The 15,805-nt window shown below is 38.1% G+C and overlaps 1 protein-coding gene across 5 annotated transcripts in view; it reads left to right on the top strand.

Annotated features, from left to right (window-relative positions):
* The window catches only part of ABCG2 (ATP binding cassette subfamily G member 2 (Junior blood group)), a 158,782-nt gene that overhangs the window by 103,650 nt on the left and 39,327 nt on the right, over positions 1-15,805 (top strand). For all 5 annotated transcript variants that reach the window (XM_059375698.1, XM_059375707.1, XM_059375716.1 and 2 more), the window contains one exon: positions 13,045-13,266. In XM_059375698.1, the coding sequence (XP_059231681.1) occupies positions 13,064-13,266 (203 nt within the window). In that variant the 5' untranslated portion in view covers positions 13,045-13,063. The remainder of the gene's footprint in view (positions 1-13,044; positions 13,267-15,805) is intronic.

Raw genomic sequence — 15,805 nt, 5'->3', positions numbered from 1 at the left:
AGACTTTGTTGTAAGCCTTTCCTTTTTTTTTGTTTTGTTTTTGTTTTTGTTTTTGAGAGAGAAAGCAAGAGAGGGAGAGAGAAAGTGTAAAAGTGTTGCAGGGGAGAAGTAGAGGGAAAGAGAGAGAATCTCAGGCAGGTTCCATGCGTGCAAAGCCCTTTGTGGGACTCAATTTCAGGACCTCGTGATCATGACCTGAGCTGAAATCAAGAATGGGTCGCTTAACTGACTGAACCACCCAGGTGTCCCCCCCCCCCCCCCGCCTCTGAGCCTTCCCGTGTAAAATAATCAGTCTTTTTGGGACAAAATTATTTTCTTTTCTCTCAATAAAAATATATTTTCATTCTGTATACATTTCTCCCATGTCTCCTGGTTTCCTACATACAGAGCTGTTTTATCATTTTTAGCAGTCTCAATTACATTTAGCAGTTTTTTGTTTTTTTAAAAAATATTTTATTTTTAAATAATCTCTATACCCAACGTGGGACTCAAACTCAAAATCTCGAGATGAGATCAAGAGTTGCATGCTTTACTGACTGAGCTAGCCAGGTACTCTACATTTTGAAATCTAACTTTTTTCTTTTTTTCCTTAGAGAGTGGGGCTGGGGGCTGGGAGAGAAGGAGAGGAAACGAGATAATCTTAAGCAGGCTCCACACCCAGTGTGGAGCCCCACTCAGAGCTCTGTCTCATGACCCTGAGATCATGACCTGAGCAGAACTCAAGAGATGGACACTTAATTGAGCCATCCAGGTGCCCTCAGAATTTTAACTCTTAGAAACCTTATTCTCCAGTGAAAGCTAAGTAGTAAATAGGTGTGAACTGTCTATTACACTAGAATTCTTTAGACTGGAAAATTTATGAATACATTTCATAATTTTTAGAAATTTTTTCGTGGTATGTTTTTAATAAAGTATAAAACATGTTTACTGACAGACCCAAATATCTTAGTTTCTCTGTAATATATAAGACAAAAGCAAACAGATCTTATGTTTAGTATTAAATGTTTCTGTATTTTATCTTATTTGGAAAAACTTAAATATCCAATGAAGTCAACCCAATTTATCATATAGATGAGCAAAACTTCAAAGTTTTAATTTACCAGAGATTTTGAAGGCTATAAGCTTTGTTTAGCCTATTTGCTCTTGACAAGTGCCCATGAAAACTTCATGAGACAGACAAGTTTAGCTATCATTTTAAGTTAAACATGAATTTAATAAATTCAGGTAGAATAAAGGCTGATTTTCTGCTTTATATTTGATGTCGATAACTACAAAAATGTCCATTTTAGTTAAGCCAAAAACTTTGAATTAGCTTTAATACTCAATATGTTGCACCTGTGTCCACTCAACAATTTGTTCCCTGCTGTCAGTTTTCCCTGGGGTTCCTGCGGAGGAAATATGAAGTGAGTGGTTTAAGTTCAGGAGTTACCTCAGGCCTCGTCATGCTGATGTAGGTTTTGCTCCAGTTTGAACTTCATAAGGAGGAGGCCCAATAGCCTGGGGGGCTTCGGGCTCTTGGAGAGTGAGGGTGGGAGGAGCAGGAGTTGATGGTGGGGGAGGTGCCGGGGATGGTCTAGGAGCCGCAGCTTCAGCGGCACAGGTGGTGGTACTGGAGCAAGAGGAGAGGTGGAGGCAGAGGTGTTAAGGCTGCTGCCTGCGAGGCCAGAGACGGATTCCAAGTCTGGACTCACTTGCTCTTATCTTCATTTCCTGTCTCTCACTCCTGCAGAAAGGGCTTTTTCTCTGCTTGCTTCTCACGTCCCTGGAGGAGGTGGAGGAGCTGGCAGTGGCTTGGGCATTGGTCCTTGTGTCTGTGTCTGGCCAGATGGTTGTAGGATTTCCAGGGTCTGCCTCTCTTCCTCCCCCATTCCTCATTATTTTGACTCTTGGGAAGGGGGTCAGGTGTCGGAAATTTTTGTCTACTCTCATCTCTTCAGACCATCAGTTGGGTTCCTTTTCCGTGAGGTAGCTTTATTATGGAGTAACATAAAAGCCTGAATGTATGGAATTTTATCCCAGATTGATGTGAACCTGAAAAGCATTAGAGTTGTTTTTACCTTTGAGTTTTAGAATGCCCATTTCTACAAGCTCTTGCCTTTAAACTTCATGAAATAGAGCTCCTTCACAAATTAATTCTAGCAATACCATCTGGAAGTAGAGAAAATAATCTCATTGGTAACAGATATGGATATACATACACAAAGGAGCTGCAAACAAAATTGAACTTCTGTTTCAGTAATATGTGTGGAGAGGACATGAAATTCCCACTTTCCAAGTACCCTCCTTTTATTAAAGCAAGTCTGATGGCGAAATAGCACTATTTATGATCCATTAAGTAGTTATTTTCCACTGCCAGTTAGAACATGGTCAGTTTTGGCCACAGGTAGCAACAGAGAAACCAAATGAAGCTCAGAGGGAAGAACAAAACAGAACAATATAAAGCAAATGAAGCCCAGAGTACCTTCTCCAGCATTGGTTCCTCCTCAAAAACCAGGAGCTTTGCTGATTCAACCAGATGGCTTGTTAGTTTCTGACTGCTTAGTCTTAGAGCTGGCTTTCTTTAATTTTGTGCACAAGAAAACTAATCCTGACATATCCAAAGAACTGCACTTGGGATCTGAGACTCAGGTTATCCTTAAATTTTCCCAATAGTACGCACTTGCAAATACACGATCTACATGTATTGTACCTCTAGCCTGCCGGAGTTTCCTGTGGGGATGATTGTTTTTCCAGGGTCTGGGCAGCTTATGAAGCATGGTTCCCCATTCCTTTTGGTTTCAGTTTTATTTCTAGAATGAGGCTTGAGTAAGAGCTAAGAGTATTAAGTGTGGTGCATTGAGACGGGACTGCTTGTGAGAGATACTTTCAAGACTTGTGATACACCCTCTGGTGTGTCTTGGATTCTCTCAGTGAGGTCTAGGACCGTTAAGGGGGCTGGGATCACTGAATGATCAGTCTTTATGTGTGTGTTCTTGGATTGGCCAATGATTAATTACCTTATGAGACAGGACATTTCCTATGGGACCCCTATAGTTCTCTCTCTCTCTCTACTAGGCTTTCTGTCACCTGAAAGCCTCATTTGGCCACAAGGGGGAAATGTCCCTATTCTTCAAGAGCTGAGTGAATCAGTCTCTCATATTTCTAGCCAGAAAATTTACTCAAGCCTTATGTTAATAGTAAATCGATAATATAATGCCAAATTAAAACAGCCTACCCATCAACTCCAACTCCTCTAGATTATGCCCACCTAGAGAACATTCCCTGTAACCTTCAACAATTTGAATAAAAGTCAGGACTATCAACTCAAATTAAGGAGGTCCAGATATCAGGAGAGCTCATCTGACACATTTGTGAGCTGAGAAGTCAGAGGGCCATAAACCCAGCTGGTACCCAGGGCCAAGTTACAGAGGACCCCCCAGGTGATCTCACGAGAGTTGCTCTCATATCCAGTTGAGTGCACCAGGAAATGTCAATGCAAAATGAATAAACCTTTTACAAATTTTTTTTTTTTTTTAACCTTTTACAAATTTTTAAAGAGAAAGGAAAAGAATTTTATTTGAGCCCAAGTTAGGACAGCTGCCTGGGATATATTATCTTGACAAAGAAAAGAGTACTTAGGGGAGGAAACGTTCGGTGCAGGGTTATGTATGTTTTCTACATAAATAGTTACAAATCATGATGTTGAAGGACATTACAGAAAGTTCCAGACTTTATCTTGTGACTTTAGCATTTTAAGGCTGTATGACTTTAATCTTATGGAAAGCAGGGAGGTTTGTTTTGTTTTTCTTATCTTTTTGTTTGGAATACTCCTTTTTGGTTATTTTTTGAACACGCAGACATATGTGCTCCAGACCGAAAGAGAGCCTTTGCTTTGAGGTTTTGCTAGTCATTTTGACCTTAGTGGGAGATGTTTAAGCACAGATAGCTTCCCTGAGGGTCCACAAACATTAAAAGTTGGGAATTTCCTATATCGCTGGCTGCTTAAATATTTGCTCAGCTTTTTAGCCTCTAGCACCTTCTTTCTGTCTGTTTTTTCTGAATTTTACCCCACAAATTGTGCGGAATTTGCCTTGATAGGAAAGGGCACAGAATGCTGGGTTTGCCTTTGTGTTCCCTGCTTTCCAGGAACGTGGCCCTGCAAGTTCTGCTTTGCTTACTCTCATCAGAGAGAAGTTTTCAAATAGTTGCCCCTTGTATTTTATTTTATTTATTTTTATGGTTGTTCTTAGGAGAATGCTTGGTTTGGAACAGCTACTCCATCATAGCCAGATAAAAAGTTCTTTGTGGATAACTCTGATTTTTTAAAAAAATTAAAGCTGGGATTATCAATTATACTTCAATTAAAAAACAAAACAAAACAAAAACAACTGAAAACAAAAATGAAGTTTATGGACATTTCACATTTCAAACCTGCTTCACAAGCTATTAAGTATCTTTATAACTTGTCCAATGAAGGATTTTTAAACTCCTTTTATAAATTTAATACTGTTTTTGTTTTAAATTCTTTACCTGCTTCACTATTAGTTTGATTTTCTAAATCATTTTTATACCTAATTCTAAATCTTCGTAGAGTTTAAATATATTCACCCATTATGGAAATGATTATGTCATCCTGAGCAATTTTGTTGGAGATTATTTTCTTGGCTAATTGAGGGAGTATAACAACCAGGGGTCTGGAGCTTTAAATTCAGAGAAATTTCTCTTGTCCTTGACTGTCAGAATTAACCCCCTTTTTTGTAATAACTATGTCTAAAACTCCTAAATAAAACAAAAACAAAAGCAGGATGATGGTGATCATGTGGTCTTCCCCTAATCTTGAGTTGTCTCATAATATGCTTTTCAAACCAGGCAAGTTTGTCTCCCATTCATCTTTCTTCTGCTTCATGAATTTTGATTAATTTTCATATTCTATATTTACTTACTAAATGTTTAATTGACATTGAGGAGTTTATTCATTTAATTGACATTAGGGGAGTTTATGCATTCAGAGTTGTGTCTGCTTCCCTAATATAGCTCCCATGCTTGTTCTTATCATAGCAAGATGGACTGTTCATTGCAAATGGAAGCATATATTGCATTGCAGTTTAAAACAGACTTATTTTTTAAAAATGCTTAATAACATTTTATTGAATCCACACCCATGAGGCTCCATCCCAGGACCACAGATGATGACCTGAGCCAAAACCGAGTCAGATGCTTAATGGTCTGAGCCACCCAGGTGCCCCCAAAAAACATTTTCAAAATTTTTATTTATTTGTTTTTTATTTTTAACATATGATGTATTGTTTCATGGGTATAGGTCTGTGATTTATCAGTCATACATAATACACAGTGCTAACCACAACACATGCCCTCCCCAGTGTCTATTACCCAGTCACCCCATCCCTTCCACCCCCCTCCATTCTAGCAACCCTCAGTTTGTGTCCTGAGATTAAGAGTCTCTTATGGTTTGTTTCCCTCTCTGGTTTCTTCTTGTTTTATTTTTTCCTCTCTTCCCCTATGATCCTCTGCCTTGTTCCTTAAATTCCATATATCAGTGAGATCATATAATTGTCTTTCTCTGATTGACTTATTTTGCTTAGCATAATACCTTCTAGTCCCATTCACATCATTGCAAATGGCAAGATTTCATTTTTGGTGACTGCAATAGATAGATAGATAGATAACACATCTTCTTTATCTATTCATATATCCATGGACATCTGGGCTCTTTCCATAGTTTGACTATTGTGGACATTGCTGCTATAAACATTGGGGTGCAGATGCCCCTTTGGATCACTGCATTTCTATCTTTGGGGGAAATACCCAGTAGTACAATTGCTAGGTCATAGGTACCTCTGTTTGGAACTTTTTGAGGAGCCTCCACAACTGTTTTCCAGAGTGGCTGCACCAGCTTGCATTCTTACTAACAGTGTAGGGAGGTTCCCCTTTCTTCCCATCCTCACCAACATCTGTTGTTTCCTGACTTACTAATTTTAGCCTTTCTGACTAGTGTGAGGTGGTCTCTCATTGTGGTTTTGATTTGTATTTTCCTGATGCTGAGTGATGTGAAGCACTTCTCCAAATGGTCTGTTGGCCATTTGGATGTCTTCTGCCCATTTCTTGAATGGATTATTTGTTCTTTGGGTGTTAAGTTTGTTCAGTTCTTTATAGATTTTGGATACTAGCCCTTTATCTGATATGTCGTTTGCAAATATCTTTTCCCATTCTGTCAGTTGTATTTTGGTTTTGTTGACTGTTTCCTTTGCTGTGAAAAGGTTTTTTTGTATTGATGAAAAAAAAGCTTTTTGTCTTGATGAAATCCCAGTAGTTCATTTTTTGCCTTTGCTTCCATTGCCTTTGGTGATGGTCTAGGAAGAAGTTGCTGTGGCTGAGGTTAAAGAGGTTGTTGTCTGTGTTCTTCTCTAGGATTTTGATGGATTCCTGTCTCACACTGAGGTCTTTCATCTATTTGAGTCTGTTTTTGTGTATGGTGTAAGGAATTGGTCCAGTTTCATTCTTCTGCACATGGCTGTCCAATTTCCCAACACTGTTTGTTGAAGAGGCTGTCTTTTTTCCATTGGACATTCTTTTCTGCTTTGTCAAAGATTGGTTGACCATAGAGTTGAGGGTGCATTTCTGGGCTCTCTGTTCTGTTCTGTTGATCTATGGGTCTGTTTTTGTGCCAGTACCATACTGTCTTGATGATGACAGCTTTGTAATAGAGCTTGAAGTCTGGAATGGTGATGCTACCAGCTTTTCTTTTCTTTTTCAACATTCCTCTGGCTGTTCAGGGTCTTTTCTTGTTCCATACAAATTTTAGGATTATTTGTTCCATTTCTGTGAAAAAATTGATGATATTTTGATAGGGATTGCATTAAATGTGTAGATTGCTCTAGGTAGCATAGATTTCTTCACAGTATTTTTTCTTCCAATCCATGAGCATGGAATGATTTTCCATTTCTTTGTGTCTCCTCAGTTTCTTTCATGAGAATTTCATAGTTTCTGAGTACAGAGTCTTAGCCTCTGGTTAGATTTATTCCTAGGAATCTTATGATTTTGGATGCAATTGTAAATGGTATTGACTCCTTAATTTCTCTTTCTTCTGTCTTGCTGCTGGTGTATAGAAATGCAGGTGATTTCTGTGCTTTGATTTTATATCCTGCCACTTTACTGAATTCCTGTTTGAGTTCTAGCAGTTTTGGGGTGAAGTCTTTTGGGTTCTCCACATATAGTATTATATCTTCTACAAAGAGTAGGAGTTTGACTACTTCTTTGCTGATTGAGATGTCTTTTGTTTCTTTTTGTTGTCTGATTGATGAGGCTAGAACTTCTAGTCTAGACACATTGCCAAACTGCAGTGGTGATTGTGGACATCCCTGCTGTGTTCCTGACCTTAGGGGAAAGCTCTCAGTTTTTCCCCATTGAGAATGATATTCGCTGTGGGTTTTTCATAGATGGCTTTGATGATATTGAGGTATGTATCATCTATCCCTACACAGTGAAGAGTTTTAATCAAGAAAGGATATGGTACTTTGTCTCATGCTTTTTCTGTATCTATTGAGAGGATCATATAGTTCTTGTCCTTTATTTATTAATATAGTCTATCACATTAATTGATTGTGGATGTTGAACCAATCTTGCAGCCCAGGAATAAATCCCACTTGGTCATGGTGAGTGATCTGTTGGATCCTACTGGCTAGTATTTTGGTGAGAATTTTCGCATTTGTGTTCATCAGGGATATTGGTCTGTAATTCTCCTTTTTGGTGGGGTCTTTGTCTGGTTTTGGAATCAAGGTCTCATAAAATGAGTTTGGAAGTTTTCCTTCCCTTTCTGTTTTTTGGAATAGTCTCAGAATAGGTATTAATTCTTTAAATGTTTGGTAGAATGTCCCTGGGAAACCATCTGTCACTGGGCTCTTATTTGTTGGGAGATTTTGATGACTGCTTCAATCTCCTTGCTGGTATGGCTCTATGCAGGTTTTCTATTTCTTCCTGGTTCAGTTTTGGTAGTTTATATGTCTCTAGGAATGTATCTATTTCTTCTAGACTGTCTAATTTGTTGGTATTCTGTGCTCATAATATGTTTTAATTTTATTTTTAAAGAGATTTTATCCTTTATTTTTTATTTTTTTAAAGTTTTAAAAAAATTTATTTATTTGACAGGGAGAGGCACAGCAAGAGAAGGGATAAAAGCAGGGGGAGTGGGTGAAGGAGAATCAAGCTTCCCGCTGAGCAAGGAACACGATGCAGGGCTCAGTCCCAGAGATCATGACCTGAGCCCAAGGCAGCTACTTAATGACTGAGCCACTCAGGTGCCCCCATAATATTTTTTTAATAATTGTTAGTATTTCTCCAGTGTTGGTAGTCATTGCTCCTCTTTCATTCATGATTTTATTAATTTGAGTCCTTTCTCTTTTCTTTTTGTTTAAGTCTGGCCAGGGGTTTATCAGTCCTATTAATTCTTTCAAAAAACCAGCTCCTAGTTTCATTGATCTGTTCTACTGTTCTTTTGGTTTCTGTTTCATTGATTTCTGCTCTAAACCTTATTATTTCTCTTCTGCTGGGTTTCATCTTTATTTGCTGTCCTTTTTCTCCAGCTACTTTAGGTGTAGGGTTAGGTTGTATGTTTGAGATCTTTCTTGTTTCCTGAGAAAGGCTTGTATTGCTATACACTTCCCTGTTAGGACTGTCTTTGCTGCATCCCAAAGATTTTGAACAGTTGTGTTTTCATTTTCATTTGTTTCCATGAATTTTTAAAAATTCTTCTTTAGTTTTCTGTTTGACCCATTCATTCTTTAGTAGGATGCTCTTTAGCCTTCATGTATTTGAGTTCTTTCCAACTTTCCTCTTGTGACTGAGTTTGAGTTTTAAAACACTGTGGTCCAAAAATATGCAGGGAATGATTCCAGTCTTTTGGCGGTTGAGACCTGATTTGTGACCCAGGATGGGATCTATTCTGGAGAATGTTCCATGTGCACTCGAGAAGAATGTGTATTCTGTTGCTTTGGGATGGAATGTTCTGAATGTATCTGTGATGTTCATCTGGTCCAGTGTGTTATTTAAAGCCCTTATTTCCTTATTGATCTTTTGCTTAAATGATATGTCCATTTCAGTGAAAGGGCTACTAAAGTCCCCTACTATTATTGTATTATTGTTGATGTGTTTCTTTGATTTTGTTATTCATTGGCTTATATAATTGGCTGCTCCCATGTTAGGGGCATAAATATTTACCCTTCTTGTTAGATCTTCTTGTTGGATAGACCCTTTATTTTTAAGTATGATATAAGTGTCCTTCCTCATGTCTTATTATAGTCTTCGGTTTAAAATCTAATTTGTCTGATATAAGGATTGCCACCTCAGCTTTCTTTTGATGTCCATTTGCATGGTAAGTGGTTTTCCACCCCCTCACTTTAAATATGGAGGTGTCTTTGGGTCTAAAATGAATTTCTTGAAGACAGCATATTGATGGGTCTTGGTTTTTTATCCATTCTGATATGATGTGTCTTTTGATTGGGGGCATTTAGCCCATTTACATTCAGTGTAACTATTGAAAGTTATTAATTTCATGCCATTGTATTGCTTGTAAGGTGACTGTTACAGTAAATTGTCTCTGTTCCTTTCTGATCTATGTTACTTTTAAGCTCTCTCTTTGCTTACAGGACCCCTTTCAGTATTTCTTGCAGGTCTGGTTTGGTGATTGCAAATTCTTCTAGTTTCTGTTTGTCCTAGAAGCTTTTTATCTCTCCATCTATTTTCAGGGACAGCCTAGCTGGATAAAATATTCTTGGCTTCATATCTTTCTCATTTAGTACCCTTAATATATCATGCCAGTCCTTTCTTGTCTGCCAGGTCTCTGTGGATAGGTCTGTTCCCAATCTAATGCTTGTACTGTTGTAGGTTACAGACCTCTTGTCCTGAGCTGCTCTAAGGATTTTCTTTTTGTCTCTGAGATTTGTAAGTTTTATTAGATGTCGGGGTGTTGACCCATTTTTATTGATTTTGAGGGGGGTTCTGTGTGCCTCCTTGACTTTGATGCCTGTTTCCTTCCCCAAAGTAGGAAAGTTGTCTGCTATAATTTGCTCCCATATATCTTCTGCCCCTCTCTTTCTTCTTCTTCTGGGATTCCAGTTATTCTAATATTGTTTAGCTCTATGGTATCACTTATCTCTCAAATTCTCTTCTTGTGATTCGGTAGTTGTTTGTCTTTCTTTTTCTCAGCTTCTTTAGTCTCCATTATTTGGTCTTCTATATGACTAATTCTCTCTTCTGTCTCATTTAGCCTAGCAGTTAGGGCTTCCATTTTTTTTTTTAAAGATCTTATTTATTTATTGGACAGACAGAGATCACAAGTAGGCATAGAGGCAGGCAGAGTGAGAGGGGGGAAGCAGGCTTGCCACTGAGCAGAGAGCCCGATGTGGGGCTCGATCCCAGGACCCTGGGATCATGACCTGAGCTGAAGGCAGAGGCTTTAATCCACTGAGCCACTCAGGCGCCCCAGAGCTTCCATTTTTAATTATACCTCATTAATAGCCTTTTTGATTTTGATTTGGTTAGATTTTATTTCTCCAGAAAGGGATTCTCTAGTGTCTTATATGCTTTCTTTCAGGCCCAGGTAGTATCTTGATAATCATTATTCTTTACTCTATGTCTGACTTACTAATGTCCATATTGATTAGGTCCCTGGGCAGCTGTTCTTTTTTTTTGAGGTGAGTTTTTCTGTTTTGCCATATTGTCCCGAGAAGAACAGATGACTGAGAGAACAAAATACTAGAAGGGTAACAATGACCCCTGAGAAACATTCACTAAAAAGATCAGAAGAGACATGAAACTGGGGGGAAAAGGCAAAAGAATATGATCAGGTTAATGAATAGAAGAGAGCCATACACTAGATTTTGGGTGTGCTTTGGTCTGTTAGAAGAAACTGCCTCCCAAAATTTTAAGAAAAGAAAAAAAATACATATATACACATATAAAAATAAGGTGAAATACTATGAGGGGATGGAATATGAATGTAGAATGAAAATTTAAACAGAGTTTGCAAAAGAAATTGATAAGTTGGTTGAAAACAGAAAGGAGAAAATTTTTTGAAAAGGAGAATGTGATCACGTGGGTGAATAGAACAGAGCTATACACTACACTTAGGATATTTTGGTCTGTTAGAAGAAATGTGAATAGAACCATACACTAGACTTTGGGTATATTTTGGTCTGTTAGAAGAAACTACCTCCCCAAATTTTAAAGCAAGAACAAAAGATACGTATATATTTGTCTTTTTTCTTTATATATATATATATACACACACAGATATATCTCTGTATATATATCTGTATATCTATCTGTATATCTATCTATATCTATATCTGTGTATATATATATCTATATTTTGAGTGTATATATGTAGATATACAGATATACTGTATATCTATATGTATACATCTGTGTATCTATATATCTATACATATTGTATAGATATATACACTCAAAATACAGATATAGATATAGATATATATACACTCAAAAAATAAGGTTAAATACAATGAAGAGAAGATATGACATAAAAATGGAAATTAAAAGATTTTCTAAAAGGAATTGAAAAGATAAGTTGGTTGAAAAAGGAAGGAAGAAAATTTCAGAAAAAATAAATTAAAAAAAGTTAAAGTTGAAAAACTAAGGAATCATGGGGAAAAAGCCATGAATTCTATGTGCTATATTCCCCTAGTGCTGGCATTTTGCAGTTCTCATTGAGTGGTAAACTTGGTCTTGGCTGGATGTTCTTGCTGATCTTCTGGGGAGGCACCTGTTGCACTGATTTTCAAATGCCTTTGCCAAAGGCAGAATTGCACTACCCTTGCCAGGGGCTAGGCTTGGGGCCCCACTCCTCAGTGTGCCCTCTGAGAAAAGCAGTCAATCCCTCCTGTCTCCTGGGTCTGAACACTCTGTGCTCACCTGGCCTGTGACCCAGCAATTCTCTCCCTGGTACATAGCCCTGTTTGGAGTCTCCAAACCCAGCAGATTGCTGCAGTGCACTCCCAGGGGGTAGTTGGGGAGTCTCCCCAGATCTGCCGCTTGTTGAGCCCCTGTTTGAGGAGAACTGGCCCAACTGTGCCATGATCACGCTTTATAGCCACCCCAAGCTGAGAGCCCACTCCTCTGCTCAATCTTTGCAGTTGGCTTCTCTGCTCTGATTCCTGGGAGCTCTGTCTCACTCAGGCAACCCCAGTCTTTCTGTGACCCCAAGTGTCCTAAGACCACACTATCCCACTGTCCCACCAAGGGTTCCAGCCCCCCACTCCTGCTTACCTACCAAAGGAATGCCCTTCACTGGAGCAAACTTCTAAAAGTTCTGATTTTGTTCTCCTCTACTATCACTTGCTGGGAGCCAGCTGATGGAGGCTCCCTTCCCCCATGGTCTATCTTCCCATATATCACCTCGGATTCACTTCTCTACACATCCTACCTTGAGGAAAGTGGTCACTTTTCTGTTCATAGAGTCGCTGCTATTCTTTTCTTTGATCTCCTGTTGAGTTCATAGGTGTTCAGAATTGTTTGATAACTATCTAGCTGAATTCCTGGGACCAGACCAAATTAGGTCTCCTACACTTCTGCCATTTTGGATCACCTGTGCCCCCCAAATATTTTTCTTTAAGCATGTAATCAGTGTAAAAGTGACTAATGAGGTATTTTACATTCTTTTAAAGTTTAGATCTTCATTTTTTTTAATTGTGATATAGTTGACATATACCATTATATTGTTTCAGGTGTGCAAGATAATGATTTAATATTTGTATATATTGTGAAATGATCACCACAATAAGTCTAGTTAACATCTATCACACACAAAGTCACATTCTTTTTTCTTGTGATGAGAACTTTCAAGATCTGCTGTTTTAACAGCTTTCAAATATACAATGCAAATTATTATCGATAGCCACCATCCCAGGACTTACTTATTTTATAGTTGGAAATGTGTACCAAAATGGACTTGTTTTAAGTGTCCTGTTACTGGTGTTTACAGTCTCATTTATCTAGACTATCAACTTACTATTGCTTTTCCCTTTGCAGAAAGGCGGAAACTCTCCAGATGTCTTCCGAAAATGACCAAGTTTTTATCCCAATGCCACAAAGAAACACCAGTGACCTCTCCAAGATGACCTCCAACAACCAGAAGACCTTTACTGAAGTAGCGGTGTTAAGTTTTCATAACATTTACTATCGAGTGAAAGTGAAGAGTGGCTTTCTTTTTGGTCGAAAAACAGTTGAGAAGGAAATACTAACAAATATCAAGTATGTGCATGAACTTGTATTAAAATAGCCTTATTGACATACAATGAGCTTTATAGGTTTTGCTTATTGCAAATAAAGGTCTTACGAACATTTGTGTACAAGTCCATACAGACATACAGACAAATGCTTTTATTATTGTGTGGCTAACCTCAGAGTGAAATGGCTGGGTCACATCTTAGGTATATGGTTAACTTTAAAGGAACTGTCAAACTGTTTTTAAAGTGGTTGTTCCATATCCATCAACTTTTGTTTGAGAAACCAAACAATGTGTTGTTTGTTTTTTTCTGGGTATGAGCTCGGGTTCTCTAGAAAGCGACTGGCTGTATGATTTACTAGTTCTTGGTCGTCGGGATATAATTGTCCTCTCCAAGCTACCGTTTTCTGATATGTGAGGTGAAGAGAAATATGGCTGTACCTTACAAGCCAAATATTTTTAGGTCCTTATGCACTTTATGTCCTTTATGTTCCAGATGCTAGAGTGAGGTGGTTGAAATGACAGTTGAGGTAGTTGAAATGACAGTATGTTGTAAAAGTACCTTGGTTTTCAAATATACTTATTTCAAATGAGTGGTCTGTTTATATAGTAGTTTATGCCATGTACTTAATGCTTCTCTCCATTACACAGGCAGAGATTATTTAAATATAAAGACAACTATAACTTTGCTTAAGCTGTGTAGCTGAAGTCCAAAGTGATAAGAGAAATCAGGAATTGAATCAGGTCTTGATTAGAACCAACTGACCTTTCTGAAAAGCTGACAAGTTCCTTGTGAAACATATTAATCAAGAAAATATTGGTCACTTTGGATATTGTGCTAATGAATGGAAGATAAAGGATTTGAATACACACAGGTGGAATAGATTTAATCATACTATGCGAGTGTACATTTCTCCTGCTTATGTTTTAAAGCTACTAGATTAGTAACTTGGTACAACACAAGTGTTATCTGATCAATGCTTCATAAAGTTTTATGGCCCCATGGTATGCATTTTAGCAACAGATGAGTTCATTCTAGGTTGAATGTGCATAGCTAGGTTCATAAAAACTCAGTCAAATCTTGCAGTTCTTTCTGATTCTATAAGTTAAAAGGACAGGAGGGATTGGTTTCCTTGCTAACTCACATTTCTGGTTTAGGCATCTCTGCGAGAGGTCATCCCTGTTTTTGCTGCAGTATCTAATCTTTCCCCTATCTGCTGACTTTACCTAAGTAGAGTTTCTGAGATGGGGGAAGATTGCTCTCATATGTGTGATTTTTTATTTGTGTTTGATAGTGCCACCGCCATTCACACTAATTACTGTATTTCAAAAAACCTGGTGAGAAGCTTGGTTTTTGTTTTTTTCTGTGGACATTTTGTAATCTCATTTATAGAACTGAGTAACTAGAACCTGATTTCCTCTTGTGGGGGGAGGAGTGAAGAAGATAAAACAAAATCTTTTTTTTTCTTTTAAGATTTTATTTATTTATTTGAGAGAGAGAGAGAGCATGAGAGTAGAGAAGCCAGCAGGAGAAGCAGACTCCCTGCAGAGCAAGGAGCCTGATGTGGGACTCAATCTGGGGACTCCAGGATCATGACCTGAGCCGAAGGCAGTTGCTTAACCAACTGAGCCACCCAGGTGCCCAGATAAAACAAAATCTGACTATGAGAATTCAAAAATATGAGACCTTAATTCCTCATGAAAGTCTTTCTGTTATACTTAGTTTGTCTCCATGCCCAGCATTTGAGCTTTCCCTCATCAATATGAGGATATATGGAAAATATGATCCATTCCAGTAGATGTGTGGAGTCATCATGGAAATTCAATATACCATTTGGGAATTTGTTAAATTGATAATTTATTTTGACATAATTTTAAACTTAGACCTCGTACTTTTCACCCCTATGCCTCACCTGTTAACATTTCACTGCATTTGCTCATCACATTTAGTTTTTATATACTCATTATCATTGGTATTTTTCTAAAGGCAAGCTCCCATATGATGTTTTATTATCCCTAACTCCTTTGGTGTATGTTTTCCAGAAATAAGAGTCCTCTTTTCTGTAATCACTCAGGAATCATTTTGGAGCAGCCGAGGGGGAGTGCAGCCTCATAGTGAACACAGTGGTGGGTGCTAAGAGACCCTCGGTCACCTGTGCTCTTAACACAGTTGATTGACCACCACATCATGTCTCCTTTGTCTCATCCAACCTAGTATTTCTGTCTCATGCCTTAACCTTGATTACTTGGTCATGTTGGTGCCTACCAACTTTCTCCACCATAATGTTACCATTTTCCACTTTGTAATTAATAAATGCTATGAAGGGAGATAAGACATTATCCCAAAACAGTATTCCTCGTTAATCTTCACCCCACCAGCTTCAGCTCCCATTGACTCTTCCCGCCCGAAGTGACAGTATTGATCACTATGATAGTTATCAAAGGGTGATTTTCTCTTTTCATTCATCTCTTCTGCATGGATCAATTTGAAGTCTACTGAAAGAAGAAAGCTTTATTCGTCATCTCATTCAGTATAGACTCATGGATTTCATATTCAGTGGTAAT

This window comes from Mustela nigripes, chromosome 1 (genome assembly GCF_022355385.1).
Source record: "Mustela nigripes isolate SB6536 chromosome 1, MUSNIG.SB6536, whole genome shotgun sequence".
Lineage (NCBI taxonomy): Eukaryota > Metazoa > Chordata > Mammalia > Carnivora > Mustelidae > Mustela > Mustela nigripes.
Note: the sequence above shows the minus strand (reverse complement) of the source record. Positions and strands in the feature narration are given on the sequence as shown.